Below are 19,255 nucleotides of genomic sequence, written 5' to 3'. Positions count from 1 at the left end.
GGAAAACTTCACCTTGCTCCTTGTGAATAGTCTGAAGCTGCAAGTACAGATTTCCCCCCCGCCCGCCGATAGTGCTACCCGGTGTTTCTGCACAGTAGGGCCTTTCATGCAAGGATCTGGACTTGTATTACACAGGCGGGTAAACATTATTATCCTACTTCACACGGATGGGGAAGGAGACAAATGGTTGCTGAGTAATTCCCTGGGGAACCCGAAGCAGAAGAGCGCTCGAGGGGCAGGCAGCGCCCAGGGGTGAGGGCAGCTGCAGGGGGACAGTGGGATCAGGCACACTGAGTTAGTTCTTCCCACTAATCAAAGCCATATGGGGATAATTGCTTGAAAAAATCCTGTTACCCTAAGAAACGCTTCTAGGATAGATTGAAGACTCGGAAAAAAATGCAAATTATCTACATAGGATTGGATATATTTTAAAACCTCACCTATGGTTTGATGTGTACGAACTTACACCTGTGATGTAGAAACATACCTACACGTTGCCATTTTTATTGCTCCTCCTTTCTTCCTCTAACACAGGGTTGAGGCCCTTTGATAACGTTATCTCTCACACCACTACCTGGCCCGTGGTGAATTACCTGCATCTTTTAGAGCCACATTCTGCTTAAGTCCTTTGACTTGTGAGCAAACAAGTCAGCGAGGAAAAAGCAGCATATCTGCAGGAAAGGTAGCAGCAGGGACAGAGCCCTGAGAAGGCTCCCCGAGAGCTCAGCTACCCCAGGACACCGCAACCACTGGTCAGGTCTCACTTCCAGGCCTCGCTCTTGTAAATGACCAACAACTCAAGCTCTCACTCACTTAGGCCCTGATCCAGAAAGGCACTCAAGTGAATATCTCACTTTAAACACAAAAGTAGTTCCATTTAAATCAACTGGATGTCTCGACTGTTTACAGTTACAATATATGTTTAAGTGCTTTGCTGGATTGGGGCCTTAAGCAGAGATTGTTATTTAACACTTTCTTCAATGTATCTCGGCAGTTCCTTGTGCCTCAGCAAACTTCATCAATTTTCCATCCACTGCATCTCCTGTTGTTTCTTGAACAAACACAGATGTCCCCAGTCTGCGCGCTTCGGATCCTGCCATCGCAGTCATCTAGGAATCAGCAGATATTCGATTAGAAAGCACGTTGCTATTTTCAAAGCTCTGCTCAAGGCAAGATCTAATAAGAGATACTCGCTGTCAATAGAAGACCAAGGGCAAACACGAGGAGCGGTGCGTACGCTGTGGGGCAAAGGGAAAACAAACCAGCCCCGCGGAGGAGGGAACGGCTTGAGGCATTTTTCATCACCGCAGCAATTGCCTCTGTAAGGAGATTAACAGGAGGAGTCCTCGCTCCTTGCCTTAGCAGATAAAGCAGCAGGCCTTGCCGTAGGACTTGCCTGCTGAGAAGGACCAGAGACGTCTGCACAGCGCCATGTGGAACAGCTTTTCTTCCAACAGGAGCGGAGCCCTCCCAGCACCAGCCTGCATGGGGCGGCTTCTTCGCCAGCTTCTCCTCGCTCTCTGGGTGCAAAGACTCATTTACAACACCCCCGGACCAGGGTGACAAGCTGAGGGTGCACAAAAACGTGCCCTGGTCGGATGGCGCAGCACCGGCACCTCTCGCCTCCGCTCCCCCCCAGCCCTTCCACCCCGAGGAAGCTAATCACAAGGGCAGCAATGGAATTACTTAAGTAATCAAAGGGAATGGCTCCTTTTAAACCGGAGCTGAAGAAACTGCTTAGACAGACCTCAAAATAGTCAGCAGGGGATCACTTTGAAAAAACAAGACTCTCAAGGACCGTGAAAAAAACACAGTGGAGAAAAGATTAGAAAAAAGGAAAGGAACAGCATGCAGAGGAAGAAATTCCATGTGCTCCGCTAACTGCACCTCTTAATTAAAAGAATACAGCTCTGGCCCCGGGACCTGATGTTGCTGCACATCCCTGCTATAACGCACATTTTAAAAGGGATGCATTCCTGGGCTTCGCAACGCTGAAGGACTCGCATTCATCTGGCTACAGCATGTTACAGAACTGAAGACATTACAAAAAGATAATCTCTGGAAAGCCTGGGCTGTTACTCATATATTGAAACATAAGTAAGATATTATTGGTTTGGAAGCTGTCAAGACACTTCTCTTTGTGTGCTGCAGCAGAAGTCAAAACGAGACATTATCCAGCCCCTGCGAAAGGTTTCCATTGGGCACTGGGAAATCAAAAGCCAAAAATCTTTTGGGGTGTTGACATTACTTTTCTAAACTAAATCATTACAAGTAGAGTTCCCATTCACATAAAGCTAATTTTATATGAGATATAAAGCTTCTCATATAAACAAAGTTTCCGAAAGAAAAATAGGTCAATCATTTTAGCTGACTTGCCAGAATTAAGCGGCAGCTCTATCAGTTGCAATACCTTTACAGGGTTTGGGCGTGTGAGCATCTCTAACTCTGCTGCTCCCCAGTACATTCTCCCCTGAAAACGCAGACTGCTACAGATGGATTTCTTAATTTTATTTCTCATAACCCCGGTCTCTAAACAAACTGGAAAGTAAGAAAAAGCACTGGAAACTGCACTGTCATTAGAGCGCCTGCACTGTATTAGCCCAGACACGTCTCTGCTTGGAAACAAATTGCCTGCATCTCTTGGTAAATCAGTCACACTGTGGGTAATATACCGACCGTTCCCTACATTAAAGAATAAGCATCTGCTTATAAACACAAAACAACTGACGAGCTGGCACTGCTGCGCTCCTTCGTGGTACGGTATGCTTCTCTGCTGTTCATCATGTGCACATGAGAACTGAACCGCGCCGCGTTCCTAACGCCAGATCAGGGCGTTCATTTTAGTCTATAGCTGTCCCACGCTTTTGGCACGTGTACAAAAACATGCGTTTAATTACTACTTTTTTTTGGTTTACACAAATGTGAAGTATTTCATGAATCAGCTATCAGTGACTACCACTCCCCCCGTTCCTGACCTGTAGGTGCGTTCTTCCTTCCATCTCTCCTTCAGTAGGCAGCCCAGGTGAGCAGGCAAGCCTGGCAACGTGCTTCGACGGTCAAGAGATTGGAGTCTCGCTGAACCAAGGGAACTGGAAACTTTTAAATCGTGGCCTCTTCACCAGAGACAAGCTACCAGCATTGGTCACAGCATGCACTTATTCTGCATTTCCATTAGCGTAAGGTAGAACAGGTTTGGTCAAAATATCTTCCTATAACTTCAAAGTTGCAATTAAGCAAAGCATATCCCCAAATTAAAGGGATGCTAACAGAAAACATCCACGCAGATGTTGGCTGACAGAAGAACACACTAAAACCCAAACAAAACCCCAGGCCTTTGAATTGCCAACAGAAACAATTCGGCAGAGTCGCTCCGCAGCACTGCCCCGAAGAGCACTCTGCTGCTGATAAAAGAACACAGGGGAGAAATGCAGGCGCGCTCTGGACCAGATGATGCTTCCAAATGCTCTCAGCAGCTTTGAATAAGCCTTCTGCCAAAGACAATGTAAATCACAAAGGCCAGCATATGCCATTTCACTTCCAAATCTCAACAAACAGCGGAGTTCCACAGAGGGCAAGATCATCATTAAAGCACAGCACAAAAAATAACAAAACCACTGCCTTGGCAAGCAGGCAGCGAATTAACAGTGAATTTCCAAACCTCGAGTGTCTGTGTTCTCTAAGGGTGACCCTCCTGCAGGCTGCATCTTCAGACAAACCCGCGTCTGATCCGAGGGAGACAAACCCTGGAACCTCCCTGGGTGAGAATTGGCCCAGGACAGAAGCCGCTGGTGCAGACCAGAAAAGGGCTGCCAGAACCTCACCTGCCTGGCGCACCCATTTCCAGGGCATTTTTACCCAGGCTTATGTCCAACACACACCATGGAAGCACCAAATCCCAAAACATCAAAGATTAACGAACATAAAATATCCAAAATATTTCCTAGTTTGGCTCGAACTAGCAAGTTCTGCAGAACTTGAGCAAGGAGCACATCTTGTGCAACAGGAAAAAGCCACTTTAAGCTGTTTTCCCTTTCACTTCGTTGAAAAAGAAGTTTGATAGATTCAGGCAAACCAGAAAAAAATGGAAGATTACAAAATCCTTCTTCTGCATATACAAAAATCACTCATATTTCAGAGCTCTGAAGTGATGAGAAGACTAATAAAGACCAAAGAAGCCACATGGGAGACGAAAAAACAGGAGCTGTTTTCCAATTAAGAGAGCTAATTTAAATATACCACATTAAACACTTCCTTTCTTATTTATTTATATTCCTCTGAAAGGTGAAAAGTAAGTTCATGCTCAGAGAACTCCTGCTACTCTCCTCCAATTGCACATGCAATTACGACACACAGGCTGCAAGAACAAATATTGTTCCAAGTAGCAACAGCTTTCATCAAATCCTGCAAACGTTTTCCTGACGTACACATGAATTTAAAATTTGGAAACAAAACCGCTCGTTTCAAGTCACACATTCAGCCTGAGAAGTACTTCTAGGAGAAATAAACAGTATCTAATCATTAGGGTTCGACTGAATTCCACACTATTTAGTGCTAGCCAAAGTGAGATGTCTTTTTAATTTCCTGGCATATATTTCTTTAAGAAAAAAAGGATATTATGGCTAAGGTTGGTGGAGGGCATGAGAACACAGAGGGAACAAGAAAAGTAACCATTTGCATTTGGCTGTTCGTTTTAACCCCATTATGGTATGAAAGCCATGCAAAGGAGGTCGGATAATATTTTGTTTAGTGAAATCAAATACCCCCCGAGCAGACATTTTCCTGTATGCAAAGCGCTCGCTGCCTCCCTTCCCCCAAAGGCCATGCGAGAGCAGACACTGGTTTCTCACACGGCGCTTCGGATGACAGCCGTCTTTCATCCCCGAAAGCTGAGCCGGCCCCACATCGCCGGACGGACGGCGCTGATCAAAACTGGCCTTTCTCCCATGGCGTTCGGGGCAGGAAGCGACGGCAACACTATATGCTGCCTAAAGACAAAATGCAAGGCGTTCAGGTTTCACGCGCGCTGCACATCTCTGGGAAAGGGGCAGGGGCAGAACCCCGGAGCACCGCCAGCTGCCCGTTACCTTCCCTTCGCTGCACGGGACATCCAGCTCGGAGGCACCATTGAACATCCGAGCACTGATGCTGATGGAAATGCTCTGGATTTGTAGCCAGCTCGGTAACGTGGCCCAAAAAAACGTATGCTTCCCTGTAGTTAAAGCACCGCGGGTGCTTTAGGTGAAGTCACTGAGAACAATCACACTGCCCTGTTCCTCGGGATGGGATTTTCTAGGACGCTCAGCACCGAAACCACTTCCCTAGAAGGGCTCCCGCTGCTCTCTGCTGCAAGAAACGCGGCTGGAAGCAAGCAGCAGATTTTCTATGAAAAAGATTGGACGTAGCAGGATCTTAAAAATGAGGAGAACTCATGGAGGTAATTTTTCAGTGTCTAGCAGGAGACAAGTGCCGTCATTAACCAGAGCGAGTTCCTGCTAACTGTTTAAAGAAGCATCTTCCAGGCGATAACATCACCGCGCTCAAGGGGCGGCCTTGCACTGCACAACATCACTTTCACGTTGGAACCTGCTCTCTTTTTGACTCAGAAGTCCCAAGAAAAGCTTACAGAGTGATTCCAGAGGCCAAAATTAGGACAGATAAAACTTTTCAAACAGTTTAGAGATAATTCACTTTTTACCTCTTATTTAAATAAAAGTGACACACTGAGTAGCTTCAGACCCTCGTGTTTCTTAATACCTTCCAGTTCAAAAGACAGAGCTTGGAACCCAGGAACACTGCAGAAAAAACACAGTTCTAGGGCCCTTAACATTGTTTTTTTTTTCTTTTAACAAAAACATTGTTAAATAGGAAAATCTATTTGTACCCAGGAATGTTCAGGCTATTTTAAAAGATTCCGAAGACAACAATACATAAGGGAAAGACCGCTGAAAGACTAGACTTAATAATTATTATTTGGTCTAGGTTAACCCAAAGTCTTCCAAGGTAATACCTAAATTCCCAGTTCTGTAAAATTGGAGACAAAAAGAAGATGGATACAACCTTCACAGGATGCTGAAATGCCCATTTCTGGAGCACAAGGACGCATTTGCGTGAGCTAACAAGGAGGTAAAGGCCGGACGGAGAGCCGGTGCCTGCTGCTGCTGACTGTGGATGCACGGGGTGAAATAATTGAGAATTTCTGAGTCAGCAAATGCAGTGATTTCACTCTTCAGATTCAGATTTTATTCTGCAGAAACCAAAAGATGACCATTAGAGAAATACTTGTAAAGAGAACACATAATTAATCGAGCCTGCTATTTCCAACACAATCGTATTTCCTATCACGAGTCCAGCACGGCAGGGACTGTTTTAGATGGGAAACATTTTAGCTGACTAAAAGCAATTGCCCACTGTATTTCCTGGAAGATACATTATGTATTCTTCAAGGACTTGGGGAAAAAAAAAAAAAAAAGTCTGGCTCAGTTGGTCAAACTGACTATTTTAATCATCCTTACTTAATCACTGAGCCCCAGAGGATCATATCCACTTGTAGGATCTTTAAGACAGCGAAGCAATTAGAGATTGAAAACCAATATTTCCTTCCTGCACCGGAGTCATCTTTGTTGTAATCACCAACCACCTCTGCTGTCAGTAATTTACAGTCTAAGTACAGCAACAAATAGCAGGATAATATCAGGCCTTAATACCCGATGAAATGAGAGCTAAATTAGCACAATAATCCTTCAAGAACATAAGTGTCTTCTCAAGGAGCCCGACACTAGCTTACGCAGGCAAAGAGAGAGAAAAAAGTGCATTAAAAGCGCATAAAAACCAGCTTCAGTGAGATAACCCAACAAAAGCAAAAGAAAGCCGAGCCTGCGTATCACCACGCCACTACCCTTTGCAATATTTCAAATGATTTTACAGGTCTTCTGACAGCTATGTACAAAGACACCTCCCAGCAAATTACACTGAATATATACACACTTAATCCCCTGCTTGCAAAGTAGAGACAGAATTCTTCCCCTCAGGCCTTTTCAGTTATTACAATTAGTCCACGCGAAGTTACCCTTGATAATCTGCGGAGATAATAAGTGGCAGGGGGAAAAGCCTAACAGAACATCCGACAATTACAGGCTTTGGGTAGGAGATTGCTGTACGGCTGACAAAAAAAAAATACCTACAGCACAAAACTGTGCAGAACCCTTACAGACTGCAATTTTCCCAAATCAAAGGCAATGAAAGCATCGCTCTTGCTGCTATGACCCTTGCTGGGTGCACATCTACAAGCCTGGGGCAACAGCTTCAGTCCTTCACCGGCACAGCAGGAAGAACGATGCCAGGTCAGGCATTAGTGCTCATTCAGTCTAAACCTTTTGGTCCCAAGGATTTTTAAAATATATGGGACCGTTACACCAAAGGTATCCCAGGGTAATCATAACGCGGGACAACAACTTGTGCCCAGTCCTTAAGAGCTCCAAGCCCGGCGTCTTCAGGTTGGCCTCAGACGGGAGCAGAACCCAACAAGCCCCATGAATGACGAAAAAGGGACCGTACGTGTTCAGGTTCCCCCAAATCCTTGTATTTATAGGATCAGTTTCCACCTGCAGCACGCACACAAAAGATTATATTACCCATCCACGAGCTCTTTTGGCAAGGAAAAGTAGCAAGTCTGCTGGTAGTCTTATTTATTTATTTATTTATTTTTTAATTGAGCGAATTTACTGGAAATTAACTTTACCTACTATGAACACTGAGAAGACCTCTTCCCCATTGCCCCAGTACCAACCTCTCACATTTTATGTTTTCAAGACAGATCAAAGAGCTTCCCCAGCACTATTACAGCATTCATAGAGTTCGAAACCAGAAAGACAATTCTGACCGCTGCCCAATCTGGCTCCCATTAAACCCAGTTCAGGGAGAAAGGAACGGAACAGTTAGCTTAATGCCCAACCTAACACACCTCTGTAGCCCTGAGTAGCACAACCAAAAAATAAACCAAAAGCAAATCAGTCTGACTTTGCCATTCCCTGCAGATTTTCAGCCTGACATGGAAAAGGTTGATGGCAAGTCCTCATGTCTGGAGCTGTTTTCTTCTCTGCTACGACAAGTGGGAAACCAAATATCTTAGGAGGAACCCACACGAAATGTTAAGATTTCTGCATGGAAAGTGTTCTGCAGGTCTGTGAGCCTTCTGGTGCTGGTCAGGCTTCATTACAGCACCAGTCATAAGAGTCAGAAATACTCACCAGGATTTAAAGACAACTGTATGTTAAACAACAACAAAAAGTCACAAAAGCAGAATGTGAGACCATAAATCACATCCCACAAAGAGACTCTCCAAGGAGAAACAGCAAATCAGATATCATCTCCCCCTACATAACTGGAGAGAATCAGGAGAATGTCTTCTTTTGATCCCTGATGAATTAGACTTTTGCTAATGACTAAGATTCCTCTATAATGAGAGGATGCCTTTGCAGCTTCTTCCCTTGCCTGGGCCTCTCTTTTGAGAATTTACCTAACAGCAGGGGCTAAAAGAAGCAAAAAAATCTTTAACAGTTGTTTTTCGCGGGGCCTCTGAAGGCCTTCCTAGAGCTCCTCGTCGCACTAAAATCTGGTTTATGCACATGTCAAATGCTACCTTCCCTAACGCCCCGAAGAACATGTGGTTTTCAACACACAGCAACATACTGTACACAGGAAAAATAAAGGGGGGGATAAATAATGACAACATCCAGCGTAGGGGCAGCAGGGGAATGACCCGTAACTTGGGAGGAACAGGGCCGGGCACTGCGCCGGGCCCTCGCTCGCTCCACTGGGGACGGCCCCGTGCTCCGCAGCGCCTTCTGTGAGCCCACACCAGGTTTCAATTACTCATCTCTTACTCAACTTCAGATTTACTTATTTAAAAGGATACAATTTTAACGATAAATCTCATGGACAGTGTTAATTAAAAGCTAAATCTTGCCCTGAGCTGGACTTCTGAAGTCTACAAGAATGTTCGCAGCCCATTTATTTATTCCAGCATTGTGTCAGTTATTAAATTACAGCAAATTAAAAACACAGTGATAGACCAATAGCTCTAAGAAGTGAGGCTTGTTGCATCTCACTTGCAAAAGGTTGCCAGACTTGGGCTCTGACAGACCGCCAAAAAAGTGAATTTAGAAGTAAGGGGCCCCGAGCTCACAAATGTCCTAGCAGGAGCACGACGTGCTTTGACCTCAGAGGTCCGGCAGCCCGGCATGCTCAGGTTTATCTAACCTGCTTGATGCAATGTAGGGCAACGGGACCACGCTCCCAAACCACAACTCCGGACCATTAAGAGTTCTACAAAGCATCTGCAACACGACCAAGCCCAAAGCCGGACTTGAGAATTTAGAGAAGAGCTTTGAAAGTAGAAAGAGAAACAATTCAGGACACTAGAAAAATAAGTCAATGGGCAGAAGCAAAGATTGACCTGGTGCTATCTAGACCTAGCGTGGCCTTCTGAAAGTTTTTAATGACATAAATCAATTTTCCCGGCCATCAACTGGGAATTAAATGACCTCTTCATGCTACCCTGAGTGAAGCATACCGAGAGCAGAGCTCAACATGCAGCTCTCCACACTCAACTTGTTCTGGAAACAAAGGGGTGTCTCCAGCAGGTTACAAATTTTTAGTTAATTCACCAGAGAATGTATTTTAAAAAAAATCAAAACATATGGAATGAATAATTAACATATAAAATAAAATTAAAAATTTAAACGTACCAAGCACTTGGTACTTTTACAGCACATCAAGAATTCAAAGTAAACAAAACAATTACAAAGATACTTCCTTTTATTTGGGGCCAAGTTAATTTTGAAGAAGAGATGTTCAACCATGATAAGTGACCTCTTGCAGGAAAAATTGAGAGAGGCAATAAAAACTGTTGTAAACACGGCATAGACTCCTCAGCGCTCAGACATGCAGGAACTCTATAAAGGTGTCACGGATGAGAGCGATAATCGCAGTATAACGAAGATGGCACTTATCCATGAAGAGGAAGGTGGGTTACAGAAGTTTTACAACAAGGACTTAACTAAAAATGTGTCTAATCTGAGCTCAAATACTCACTTTTTTTTTTGTCATTTTGCTAAATTTCTGGTCTCTGCTGGAGTACGCAGTAACAGTCATCTTTGAGGTCAGAATTACTGAAACTGAATTCAATAGTTAAAAAAAAAATTAGAAAAAATCCCTGTCCATTCCAAAAATGTTCAAAGGTACGGATGCCAGGGCTGTAAGAAAGGCTTGTACATTTTATTCGGCTGCTGTTACAAATGTAATGGTGGTATTACAACACAGCTTCTCTGCCAACCAAGTCATAAAAGGTGACTTACGCTTGCTGGGTAGCTCAGAGCAGGTAATTTTTCTGCAAGTGGGCTGAAAACTTAAAAAGCTTCATCAAATGCAAGAATCTAATGGCAATATCCAACCCCCTTTCAATTTGTCATGAGAGAGAGACAGGAACACACCCACCTGACCTCACAGGGTGTACTGAGGCTGGACTAATCCTTTCTGTTTTTTTCCAGATGTCTAAATATCTCACAGACTTCAACAATTAGCAGTTCCATAACATGTTAATATTTGGGGAAAAAAAAAAAGTCTCTTGCAAGCTGTTTTAGATTACCCAAACCTACCCAGCGCATGTCTTGTAATAAAAACTGGTACCAAGGTTAAGAAAGGAAGGATGAAGTGCTCACCACGACCAACAGTTCTAGGAGAATATTGAGACCCCCGTGCCCTTACTGTATCCACTTCAAACCTATTGGGACATACATCAGGCCAGCCTTGTCACAGCACCCCAAAATTCCTTATACCATCTCGGCGCATTTTCATCACCCAAGAACCCTTATATACGTACATCGTCACCTTTACACCCTGCTTTTAAGTCAAAGCCTTCGGGAAGAGCAGCCCTATCAACAGACGCCCAGATTCTGCTCACAAATCAGACAAAAACTCTCTGGAAGACGGTGGATAAGTCACTTGAATTAAAAATACTTCAACGCAGCAAGTATCAAAATAATTTTTCTATCGAGTTCGTCCTAGAGGAAATGCAAAGATGAAAAGAAAACAAAATACTAACCGCCAGCCTTTGCCTAGCACAAGTCAACCTACGTAGGACTGGAGGCTTCACCACTGTTTTTCAAACATTTACACAACTTCAATAATTTAAAATAACAAGGAAAGGTGGTGGTGTTACCATCGGGTCTTATTAGTGACCACTCTTCTTTTCAGGTCCAAGCCCACGTTCTGCACTCGAAAGCTGGGCTAATGAAAGGTAACAACGCTTCTCCCTGCAGATGTCAGCCCCTTTCTCGTACCTAGCTGTGGTCAGAAGGCCGATTGCAAAGCCAGGTTCTTTCCAAGGTGACAGCAGCCCAACAAGAGATGAAGGGCTCTTGCAAAACATCTCACTGCATCACCTCAAGCAGCGCCACCTCTCACAGGGCTTCTGAACCCCTTGGACCGACCCGTGCCTCCGCTGCGATGAGATTTTGAGAAGTGAGCACCTCTCCAAGTCAGGAGAGCTCCAAGGAGCTAAAGGTCCTCCCGAGTTTTGAAATTAATTTGAATTAATTACCTGCCACACAGGTAACAAAACCCCTCCTCCTCCAGCACGTATCCTCAGCACAAGCAGCCCTGGTGTTCTGTACGGACCAGCCACCACACGGGCACTTTGGCAGCACGCTGTACCTGCAGCACTGACATTGAAAGCATGGCTTTAGCATCTCAGGGAGGAACTGTGCCACCTCCTTCAGGAGAAGACAACACAGCTGCCTTAAGGGAACTCTCACGCTGTGAATCTGGAAGGACATATCCCCCCCCAAAGATAATCTCAAGTTCCAAGGGCAAGAAAAGCCTACCCTCAGATATTTCCAGTCTCCGGAGGGGACGCGCGATGAGGTTATAAAGTTGCCAAGCATTTTTCCTTGCTTATCTCCGATCTCTCCATTTCCCATGGCCCTCCCAGCAGACGCTCGGGGCTCCGCGCGGCACGGCTGGGAACGGGGCAGGAGCACACGGAGCTGACAGCCCTCGGAGGAGAGGAGCAGGAGGTCGCAGGAAGCCATGGAGAAGGATCAGTTTCAACATAAGACCTGACCGGTCTGAAAAAAACCACTTTTAATAAAGCGCAGGCTTCCACCGGGGCCTCCGCCGACTGTTTTCTCAAGAGCTCATCTAGTCGTGAAACTGGCCCGCCGCGTTTTGGGATGGCTGAGTCCTAAAGGAAACCTGGTACTGAAGACTTGTTTGGGAGTGAAAGCACGACTTTGCACAGCACAATGCAGAACAGGGCATCGGCAGCACTTATAAAAACCATACAACATCTGCACAAAGTTACCAGCACTTCTACTTCAGCCGTCGAGGAGGAGTGTGCCTTGCCTCTGTGCACAGTACCTTGCTGCAGTTCTTTTTGTCAACTTCCCTGACACCAAGGCCAGGTATCTCCTGTCCCTTTGGTGGTCCCACCATGCCCCGAGTGTCCCAGAACGTGAGGACAGAGAGGCTCGTGTGCATTAAGCCACGCTTGGGCCAGCCCAACTGAGCTGCTCCCATCCTGCCCAGCCCACGGGGATGCGCAGCCCAGACCGTGCCACCCTCCGAATCCGCATCCGTCTCACAAACACGCACCGGGGGATTCTCTTTCCAAGCCACCGGCCGTTTCCTTTCATTAACTGCTCCGCGGATGTGCTTGGAAGCAGCAGCACAGCGACATCTCCACTTTGGGAGGGAAAGTAATGCTCCTCCCCGCGGGATGCTGGCATGGAAGTGTGCTGGGAAGGCTGCATTATCGTTTTCCCTCACTAACGGGTTCCTTTCCAAAGCTACCTTTTTCTTTTTTTTCCCCAAGCTGTCCAGCTTTGGCCGAGCACCATTTTCAGTATCACATTGCATTGGCCTCCAAATATGCAAGTTATTTTATTTATATCACATCCACTAGAGAACCTCGAAGACTTCGTTAAACAATGCTAATATTTAGAGCCGTATTATTATATAATACACCAGCAGTCTCTTTTTAAGCTGAAGTTATTTCACTTTTTCCACTTAGCAAACTTCAGAGCCTTTCCATGCCTTCAGTCACCCCAGCCCCACTGTAGGCCATGAAACAAGGCCAAGCCTCTCACACGCCGCACCGCTGGAGGCTCTGCCTGTAAGCAGGAAGAAGCAGCCAACTTCTTCCACAGCACATGACCGAATGAAATTTTACACCAAATGTAAAATTTCAGGAATTTCTGAGTGCTCTTCATTAATCCTAAAGCATGTAAAACTGTGTAAAAGCATGTAAAACCAAACCTACAGAAGAACCCTTTGCTTAACGCTAATATTGTGTTATCGCTTACAAAGAATCACGGACTCGTGCTCCCATTTCCCCATTTAACTATTGTTCCGCTTATAAACGAGCAGATCCGTTGTCTTTCATTATCTCCACGATTAGTATGAAAAAGAAACCCCGACGGAAGAAACCCCACAAAGCCACTTAACCATTCAACTGCCGTCCCAACCCCAGTCAAACCAAACATTTCTTTAGGCTCTGCTCCACAGCGATAAAATAACTTATTTTGCTGTCCATGTAAGCGTCCCGATCCATAGGAGACCCCACCAAAACATGAGCCGCGCTGTCACCGGCGGGGTGTGAGACCTTCCAGCTTTGCCCTGGCGCAGTGCCTCGCCTCCTGTGGTCTGGGGAACAACCTCCCCAGTGAAGCACCAGCACCTATTTTGGGGTTTCTTTACTTGGGTACCTGCAGCAAGAGGAGAACGCCACAGGAACAGCAGCTAATGGATATTTATTTGCAGCCCTAGTTAGCCGCAGCCCACAGCCTACAGGATTATTAAACAATTTTTCTAAAGACACAGTTTCAAAAACAAGTATAATTGTCTAAACACAAAGCTTGCCATTGAGGGCATGACTTGACATTTTTTCTGGGGTTTGGGGAAGAGAAGGTTTACACTTTTCATTCTGTATTAGTGAGCTTTCCAGATATTTCTGGCTTGCAAGACAATCGCTACGTGGAAAGCAGCTGCATTTGGTTAGAGGCTTTTTAAGAGGGTTTTCAACTCTGGGGTGCTTTTTCAAGTCTCAGAAGACTACTGCATTACTGCATGTGTTTCCAAAGAGTGGTATCTAATGTCACACCTCAGGGAAGCTTTTTTTTTTTTCCTCTTTGCCTAGCTTTAGGTATTTGTATTTAAAATCCATACGCAAGCTTTCAAATGCTTCCCTGCCCTGATCTCATTTGCAACACTTTAAGTAAGTTCCTGTGTGCGCCTAATCAACACAGCAGCTCCAGTAGACTTTAATTACAGAAGCAAACAAATGATGTCCTGGAAGACAATTTGCTGATACTTCGAGCAACTGTTGTCAAGAAACGTGAGCCCACGGGCAGGCTGAGTGGAACAGCGAAGCCTTCTCTCACCCTTTTATAGGCTTATGGCAATGAAATCATTTTGTTTGTTTGTAAACTCCTAAGAGGATGCCAGCTGAAACAGCAGCCTGCTGACCTAAGGATGAAACAATTAACCACCGAGATATTACAGCAACTTATCAGGAGCTGGGGAACTTTATCTCAACAGGCAACTTCCAAGGAAATCGACAGCCCTCCCTACAATCTCAAACATAACCTAGAGATCTGTATGCTAGACTGTATGCTTTTAAAATGTTTTAATATTCTTCAAGCTTCTTCCATTGCAAGTCCTCGCACAGTTACATGATGCAGAACAGTAACAAAGCTGAAGAGGTAATACCAAAAGTCACCTCAGATGCTGCAAAGAATGAAAGCACATCCAAGTTGGAGTTCCTGTTCTTTATATCCACATAAACTTTGTGGTTTTATTCAGAATACTGCTGGGCCAGCCTGCGAGCACCTTTGGGAGGAACGTGCATTAAAGACGGCACAAGCGTACAAAGAAAATGCGCTTTTTGTTTTGCTGCGCTCTCCACAAGGGAAGGTCACTGACAAAAAGGAAGCAGGGGATGATAGGGGAAAAGTGGAAAGGGCAAAAAAGAGCTTTTGGAAGGCAACGCAGCAAAGCAGTTTTGGTCACTTGACAACATCTCAGCTAAATAGGTGGTTTCATAAGAATCCCCCCCAAGAGCCGTGACAATAGCTGCTCAGCTTCCTGCCCTAGGAGCAGATACACATCTGACTCGTCCTACCGAGCCGCATCAGCCTGCTCACAGGAGGATGTCTGCGCACATCTGCATATGTTTACTGGCTCCCAGCGTCGAGGCAGGGCTCTCTGGAGTGCCAGCCGGGTCTCCGCAGGTGTTTGGACCAAGCGCAGCACAACGAGGCTCTCATCCCTCCGCACCTCTGGGAGCTGACAGCCGAATCTGCTCTTTAATATTCATTTCCGCTGTGTCAGGCAGACAGATCTGGACTCCCGGCCCATCAGCACTGGGGCTTGTCTGGGAGAAGTCAGGCTACTACCAGAGACGGACTTACATTGAGGTCCTCATTTGACATGCTCAGGAAAAATAATGCCTTTCACTTATTTAGCTGTCTTTTTAAAAAATGTGAAGGTGAAGGGTAGGGACTGAAGGGTTCTGTTTGGCTGGTTGGTTTCCTGGTGGAGCAAAATCTATCCACTCAGCCACTCCAAATATCTTACAGAAGTTTACAAAACACTTCATACTTTTTTTTTTATTACCATTTCAGATGTTCAGGTTCTCTAATTCTTCTATAAAACCTATATTTTAAATATGTATGGGGAAAAAAAATGTAGTATATGGTTGTAACATAAGTGATGGATGTCTGTCTATCAAAAACATCACTTGATCTGCCCATGAGTCAATGTTGTAAATTTTTGCCAAAGACACTGGTTTCAATATAGGAAACATTTCAGTGTGGAAAGTAGCTGTACTTTAATGACTATATCAACGGTCATTAATTACCATATGTGCTGACATAAAAGTGAAGTCATATCATGAAATAAACTTCCAAGCAGAATTCACAGTAAATGAAAACATCCAGTTTTGGACCCAGTATGCTTCGTTGCTTTATGTTTGTGGGGTTTTCTTTTCCTCTGGGCTCCTAGAAGCCCATAAAACTTCCTACTATAAGCCTGAAGTTTTGAACTTACACTGAAAAAATACGAGGAGAAGAAATTTAAAAAAAAAAAAAGGGATGTTGAGTGTATTTATTTTAGTCACATCCTCTACGTGTTCAATATTGTGCTGTCTGCTGGGCTTTTTCTCCCCCTCTTTCTTAAAACGCAGCTATTTGTTAAACATGCGCAGCATTCCCTGGAGAAACTGGAAAACAACATTTGAAATTTTTCCCACTGAGACGTCACGGAGAATTCCCGTCCTCAGCCGGAACATCGGCCAGCCACTGAATCTGCACCGGGAGCCTCCTGCGTCCAGCCCAGCCCCGCTGCGGGCCCTGGCAGGCTTTCAGATGCATCCAGCACCTACCGCACGGCTCCAGGTAATGGCATCAGCAGGGACGCTCCAAAACACACAGAAACCCACGCGCGGGCGCAGAAGGGTGCCGTATCTGTGAGCTGCAGCCGGCTTTTTTACTGGCAGTTACCCTACAGTATCTGTACTTTGGCTTAAGGGTTTCAAAACCACAGCTTTTTCACTTCTGAACCCCTAAGTATTTAAACTCATCAGCTTTATACCCTTTAGCGTTCGCTTTTTTTATTGTGTAGATACGAGACACGGCCACGGCATCGCCCAGGACTTTGCAGAAGTGACTCGCGATTTACGCACACGCCGTAAAACACCTTCGAGGAGACCGAGCCTGTGAACATCCACCTCTCACTGAAATTCTCATGCAGCCGTCCAAAATCACCACTCGCTTTTTACTGACTTGGCCTAAGAAATAAGTCCTTTTTCCCGAAAGCAAGCCAGGGCCCTTCATGCACGCGCTACGCTGCGGGTTAAACGCGATTCACGTGCGAAAGGCTGCAGTCAAGCCCCTGACGAAACAGAAGGGCTGCAAATAAATATTCCTCGTTAAAACTAAGTCGAAGAGGCTTTCTTTAAGGTCTGAGGTCATTGTTCAACACGAAACACTTGGAAAAGGAGGCAAATCACCGCCCGAAGCCGGCACCACAAGCCGGGCCACCGCGGGTGCCACCACCGCGGGTGCCACCAGCCCGGGGGGTGCCACCATCGCGGGTCGCCCCGAGCCGGTGCCTCGGCCCGGCCCTCGGGAGGCTTCCACAAAGCCGCCGGGTAGGGGTCGGGCACCAACCGCCGAGGGAAGGGAAGGAAAGGGAAGGGAGAGATCCGGAGCCGCCGGGCTCCTCGGGGCGCCCCTTACCTTGCGTGGCGTCCGCCAGCTCGGCCCGGCTCCCCGCCCGCAGCAGCAGGAGCAGCGGGAGCAGCAAGAGGCTCCCGTCCCCGCCGCCCGGCCGGGGCGGCTGCTGCATTCCTGAGCCGGCGCCGCGCTACTCCGACATCCACCGCGCAGCGCCGGCGTCCCGGGCCGGCCGCCCGACCCGCGCTCCGCCGCGGGGCCGCCTCTCCTCCTCCTCCTCCTTCTCCTCCTTCTCCTCCTCTTCTCCTCCGCTCCGCCGCCGACCCGTCCCGCGGCGCCGCGCCCTCGGGGCTGCGCTCTCCCGGCGGGCGGGGAAGCCTCAGCCCCTCACTTGTCACTTTCCGCCAGCTCCGCGCCGAGCCCGGCCCAGCCCCGGCCGGGCCCCCCCCCCGGCCACCCCTCCCCGGCCCCGCCGCAGCCCGGCCGGGCAGCGCCCCCTGCCGTCCGGCCCGGCCCCCACCGACCCATCCCGGCCCGCCCGGCGGCCCCAGGGGGGCGCTCGCCCCGCCGCGCCCGCCGCCATTTTGCCCCCGCTCGGCCCTTGGCTTCCCCTCAGAGGGGGCTGTTGTGTCAAGGCGGGGAGGTGGTGAAATCCCCGCGTCGAGGTGTTAAAGCCGCGATTTAACCCAGGCCTGGGCACCCAAGCCTCACAGAGGGCTCACCGACACGGGGGTGGGTGGTGGTGGGATCCACCCATGGATCTGAGCCATGGTGGAGGCACGCAGTTGGTGCCAGCCGCCTTCTGGCCTTGCTAACAGCACCGCTCGGGGTGCAGCTGAGGCAGCAGGAAGGGCAGCTGGTCGGTTTTATGTCAAATTTATCCTGCTGAGCTCTGTGGATGTACCAGTCTATGTTTAAGACCATTTTCCACTGAAACAAAGCAAAGAAACCAAGCGCTTACAGTGCGGGGAAGCTGTTCTTCATACATGGGCTGAGAACTTTCAATTTTTCCCTCACAACATTTCAAATGTACTGTGCCTGTCCTTCTGTCAGTCAGGACCTCAGAAGTCCAGGTGGCATCTTAGGAATCCTTTTCAGCCCTCTTCTGACATAGAGAAATCAACATGTAACATACTAATTCTCTCCTGGAGAGTTTTTATTTAAAGAAAAAAAATCAACTTACCTGAAAAAGTCTTCTGTCTGCTGAAAGGAGCATTTTAATTCTGCTCTGTTCCACCTTTTCTCCGTTCTCTCTAAGCACCAATTCACCGTACTTCATACCACAGCTGTACCTGCAGTCAATAGCAAGTAGCGCTGTTTTGCTGGGGTTGAGGGACGCTGCCAACGTTGGTCAAAGCTACCGGGAATGACGACCACTTTCCATTCAGGAGAACAATCACATTCCTAGGATGCTTACATTAGGTTTAGGATTTCAGAAGTCAGTAACTGCTTAATAAGAAGTTCATTTGCAGAATGGACCGAACGACAAGATTAAAGGAATTTCTTCCTTGTTTCCTGCATTCCCCCCAAACCTCCCAGGTTCATTTTCTGCCATATGAATCTTACATTTCTTGTCAGATGCTAACAGAGTTTCAGGACCCACACTGTCGGCTTCCCTAGGCAGCTACGTGGTCTTCCTAGTCTTGCATGTGGTTTCTGACACAAAGAGCCAGGAGCTGAGGTGGTTCAAGAGCTAAGCTGACAGTCATATCTTCAGAATAGAGATGTTTCACCCATTTTAAACCACTGAGCCACCTTTTTGTCTGGTCCCTACAGGACAGGGAGCTAACTGAGGGAACGCCACCAGCCAGAGGCTGACCCACTACCCCTGAGTGAGGTGAAGGAGGTAGGCCCGGGTCCAAACAGGGGTTCAGATCATCAGGCAAGTTCATGATGGTGAGGCAGGTCTGAAATCAAGCTGAAAAATTAAGTCACAGTTCAGAGTAAGGTCCGGTGATAGTCATCAGGTCAGACAGGCCCATAGCAATAAGAGAGGTCCCAGATCAAGCAGGGAAGTCAGTTCA

The 19,255-nt window shown here is 46.9% G+C and overlaps 1 protein-coding gene across 1 annotated transcript in view; it reads right to left on the bottom strand.

Annotated features, from left to right (window-relative positions):
* Positions 1 to 17,665, bottom strand: part of ROR1 (receptor tyrosine kinase like orphan receptor 1) — a 157,134-nt gene extending 139,469 nt beyond the window's left edge. The window contains exon 1 of the mRNA XM_083845691.1: positions 17,295 to 17,665. Coding sequence (XP_083701817.1) covers positions 17,295 to 17,403 — 109 coding nt within the window. The 5' untranslated portion in view covers positions 17,404 to 17,665. The remainder of the gene's footprint in view (positions 1 to 17,294) is intronic.
* Positions 17,666 to 19,255: the final 1,590 nt, after the last annotated feature.

The sequence above is a fragment of the Anser anser genome (genome assembly GCF_964211835.1).
Source record: "Anser anser genome assembly, chromosome: 8".
Classification (NCBI taxonomy): Eukaryota; Metazoa; Chordata; class Aves; order Anseriformes; family Anatidae; genus Anser; species Anser anser.
Note: the sequence above shows the minus strand (reverse complement) of the source record. Positions and strands in the feature narration are given on the sequence as shown.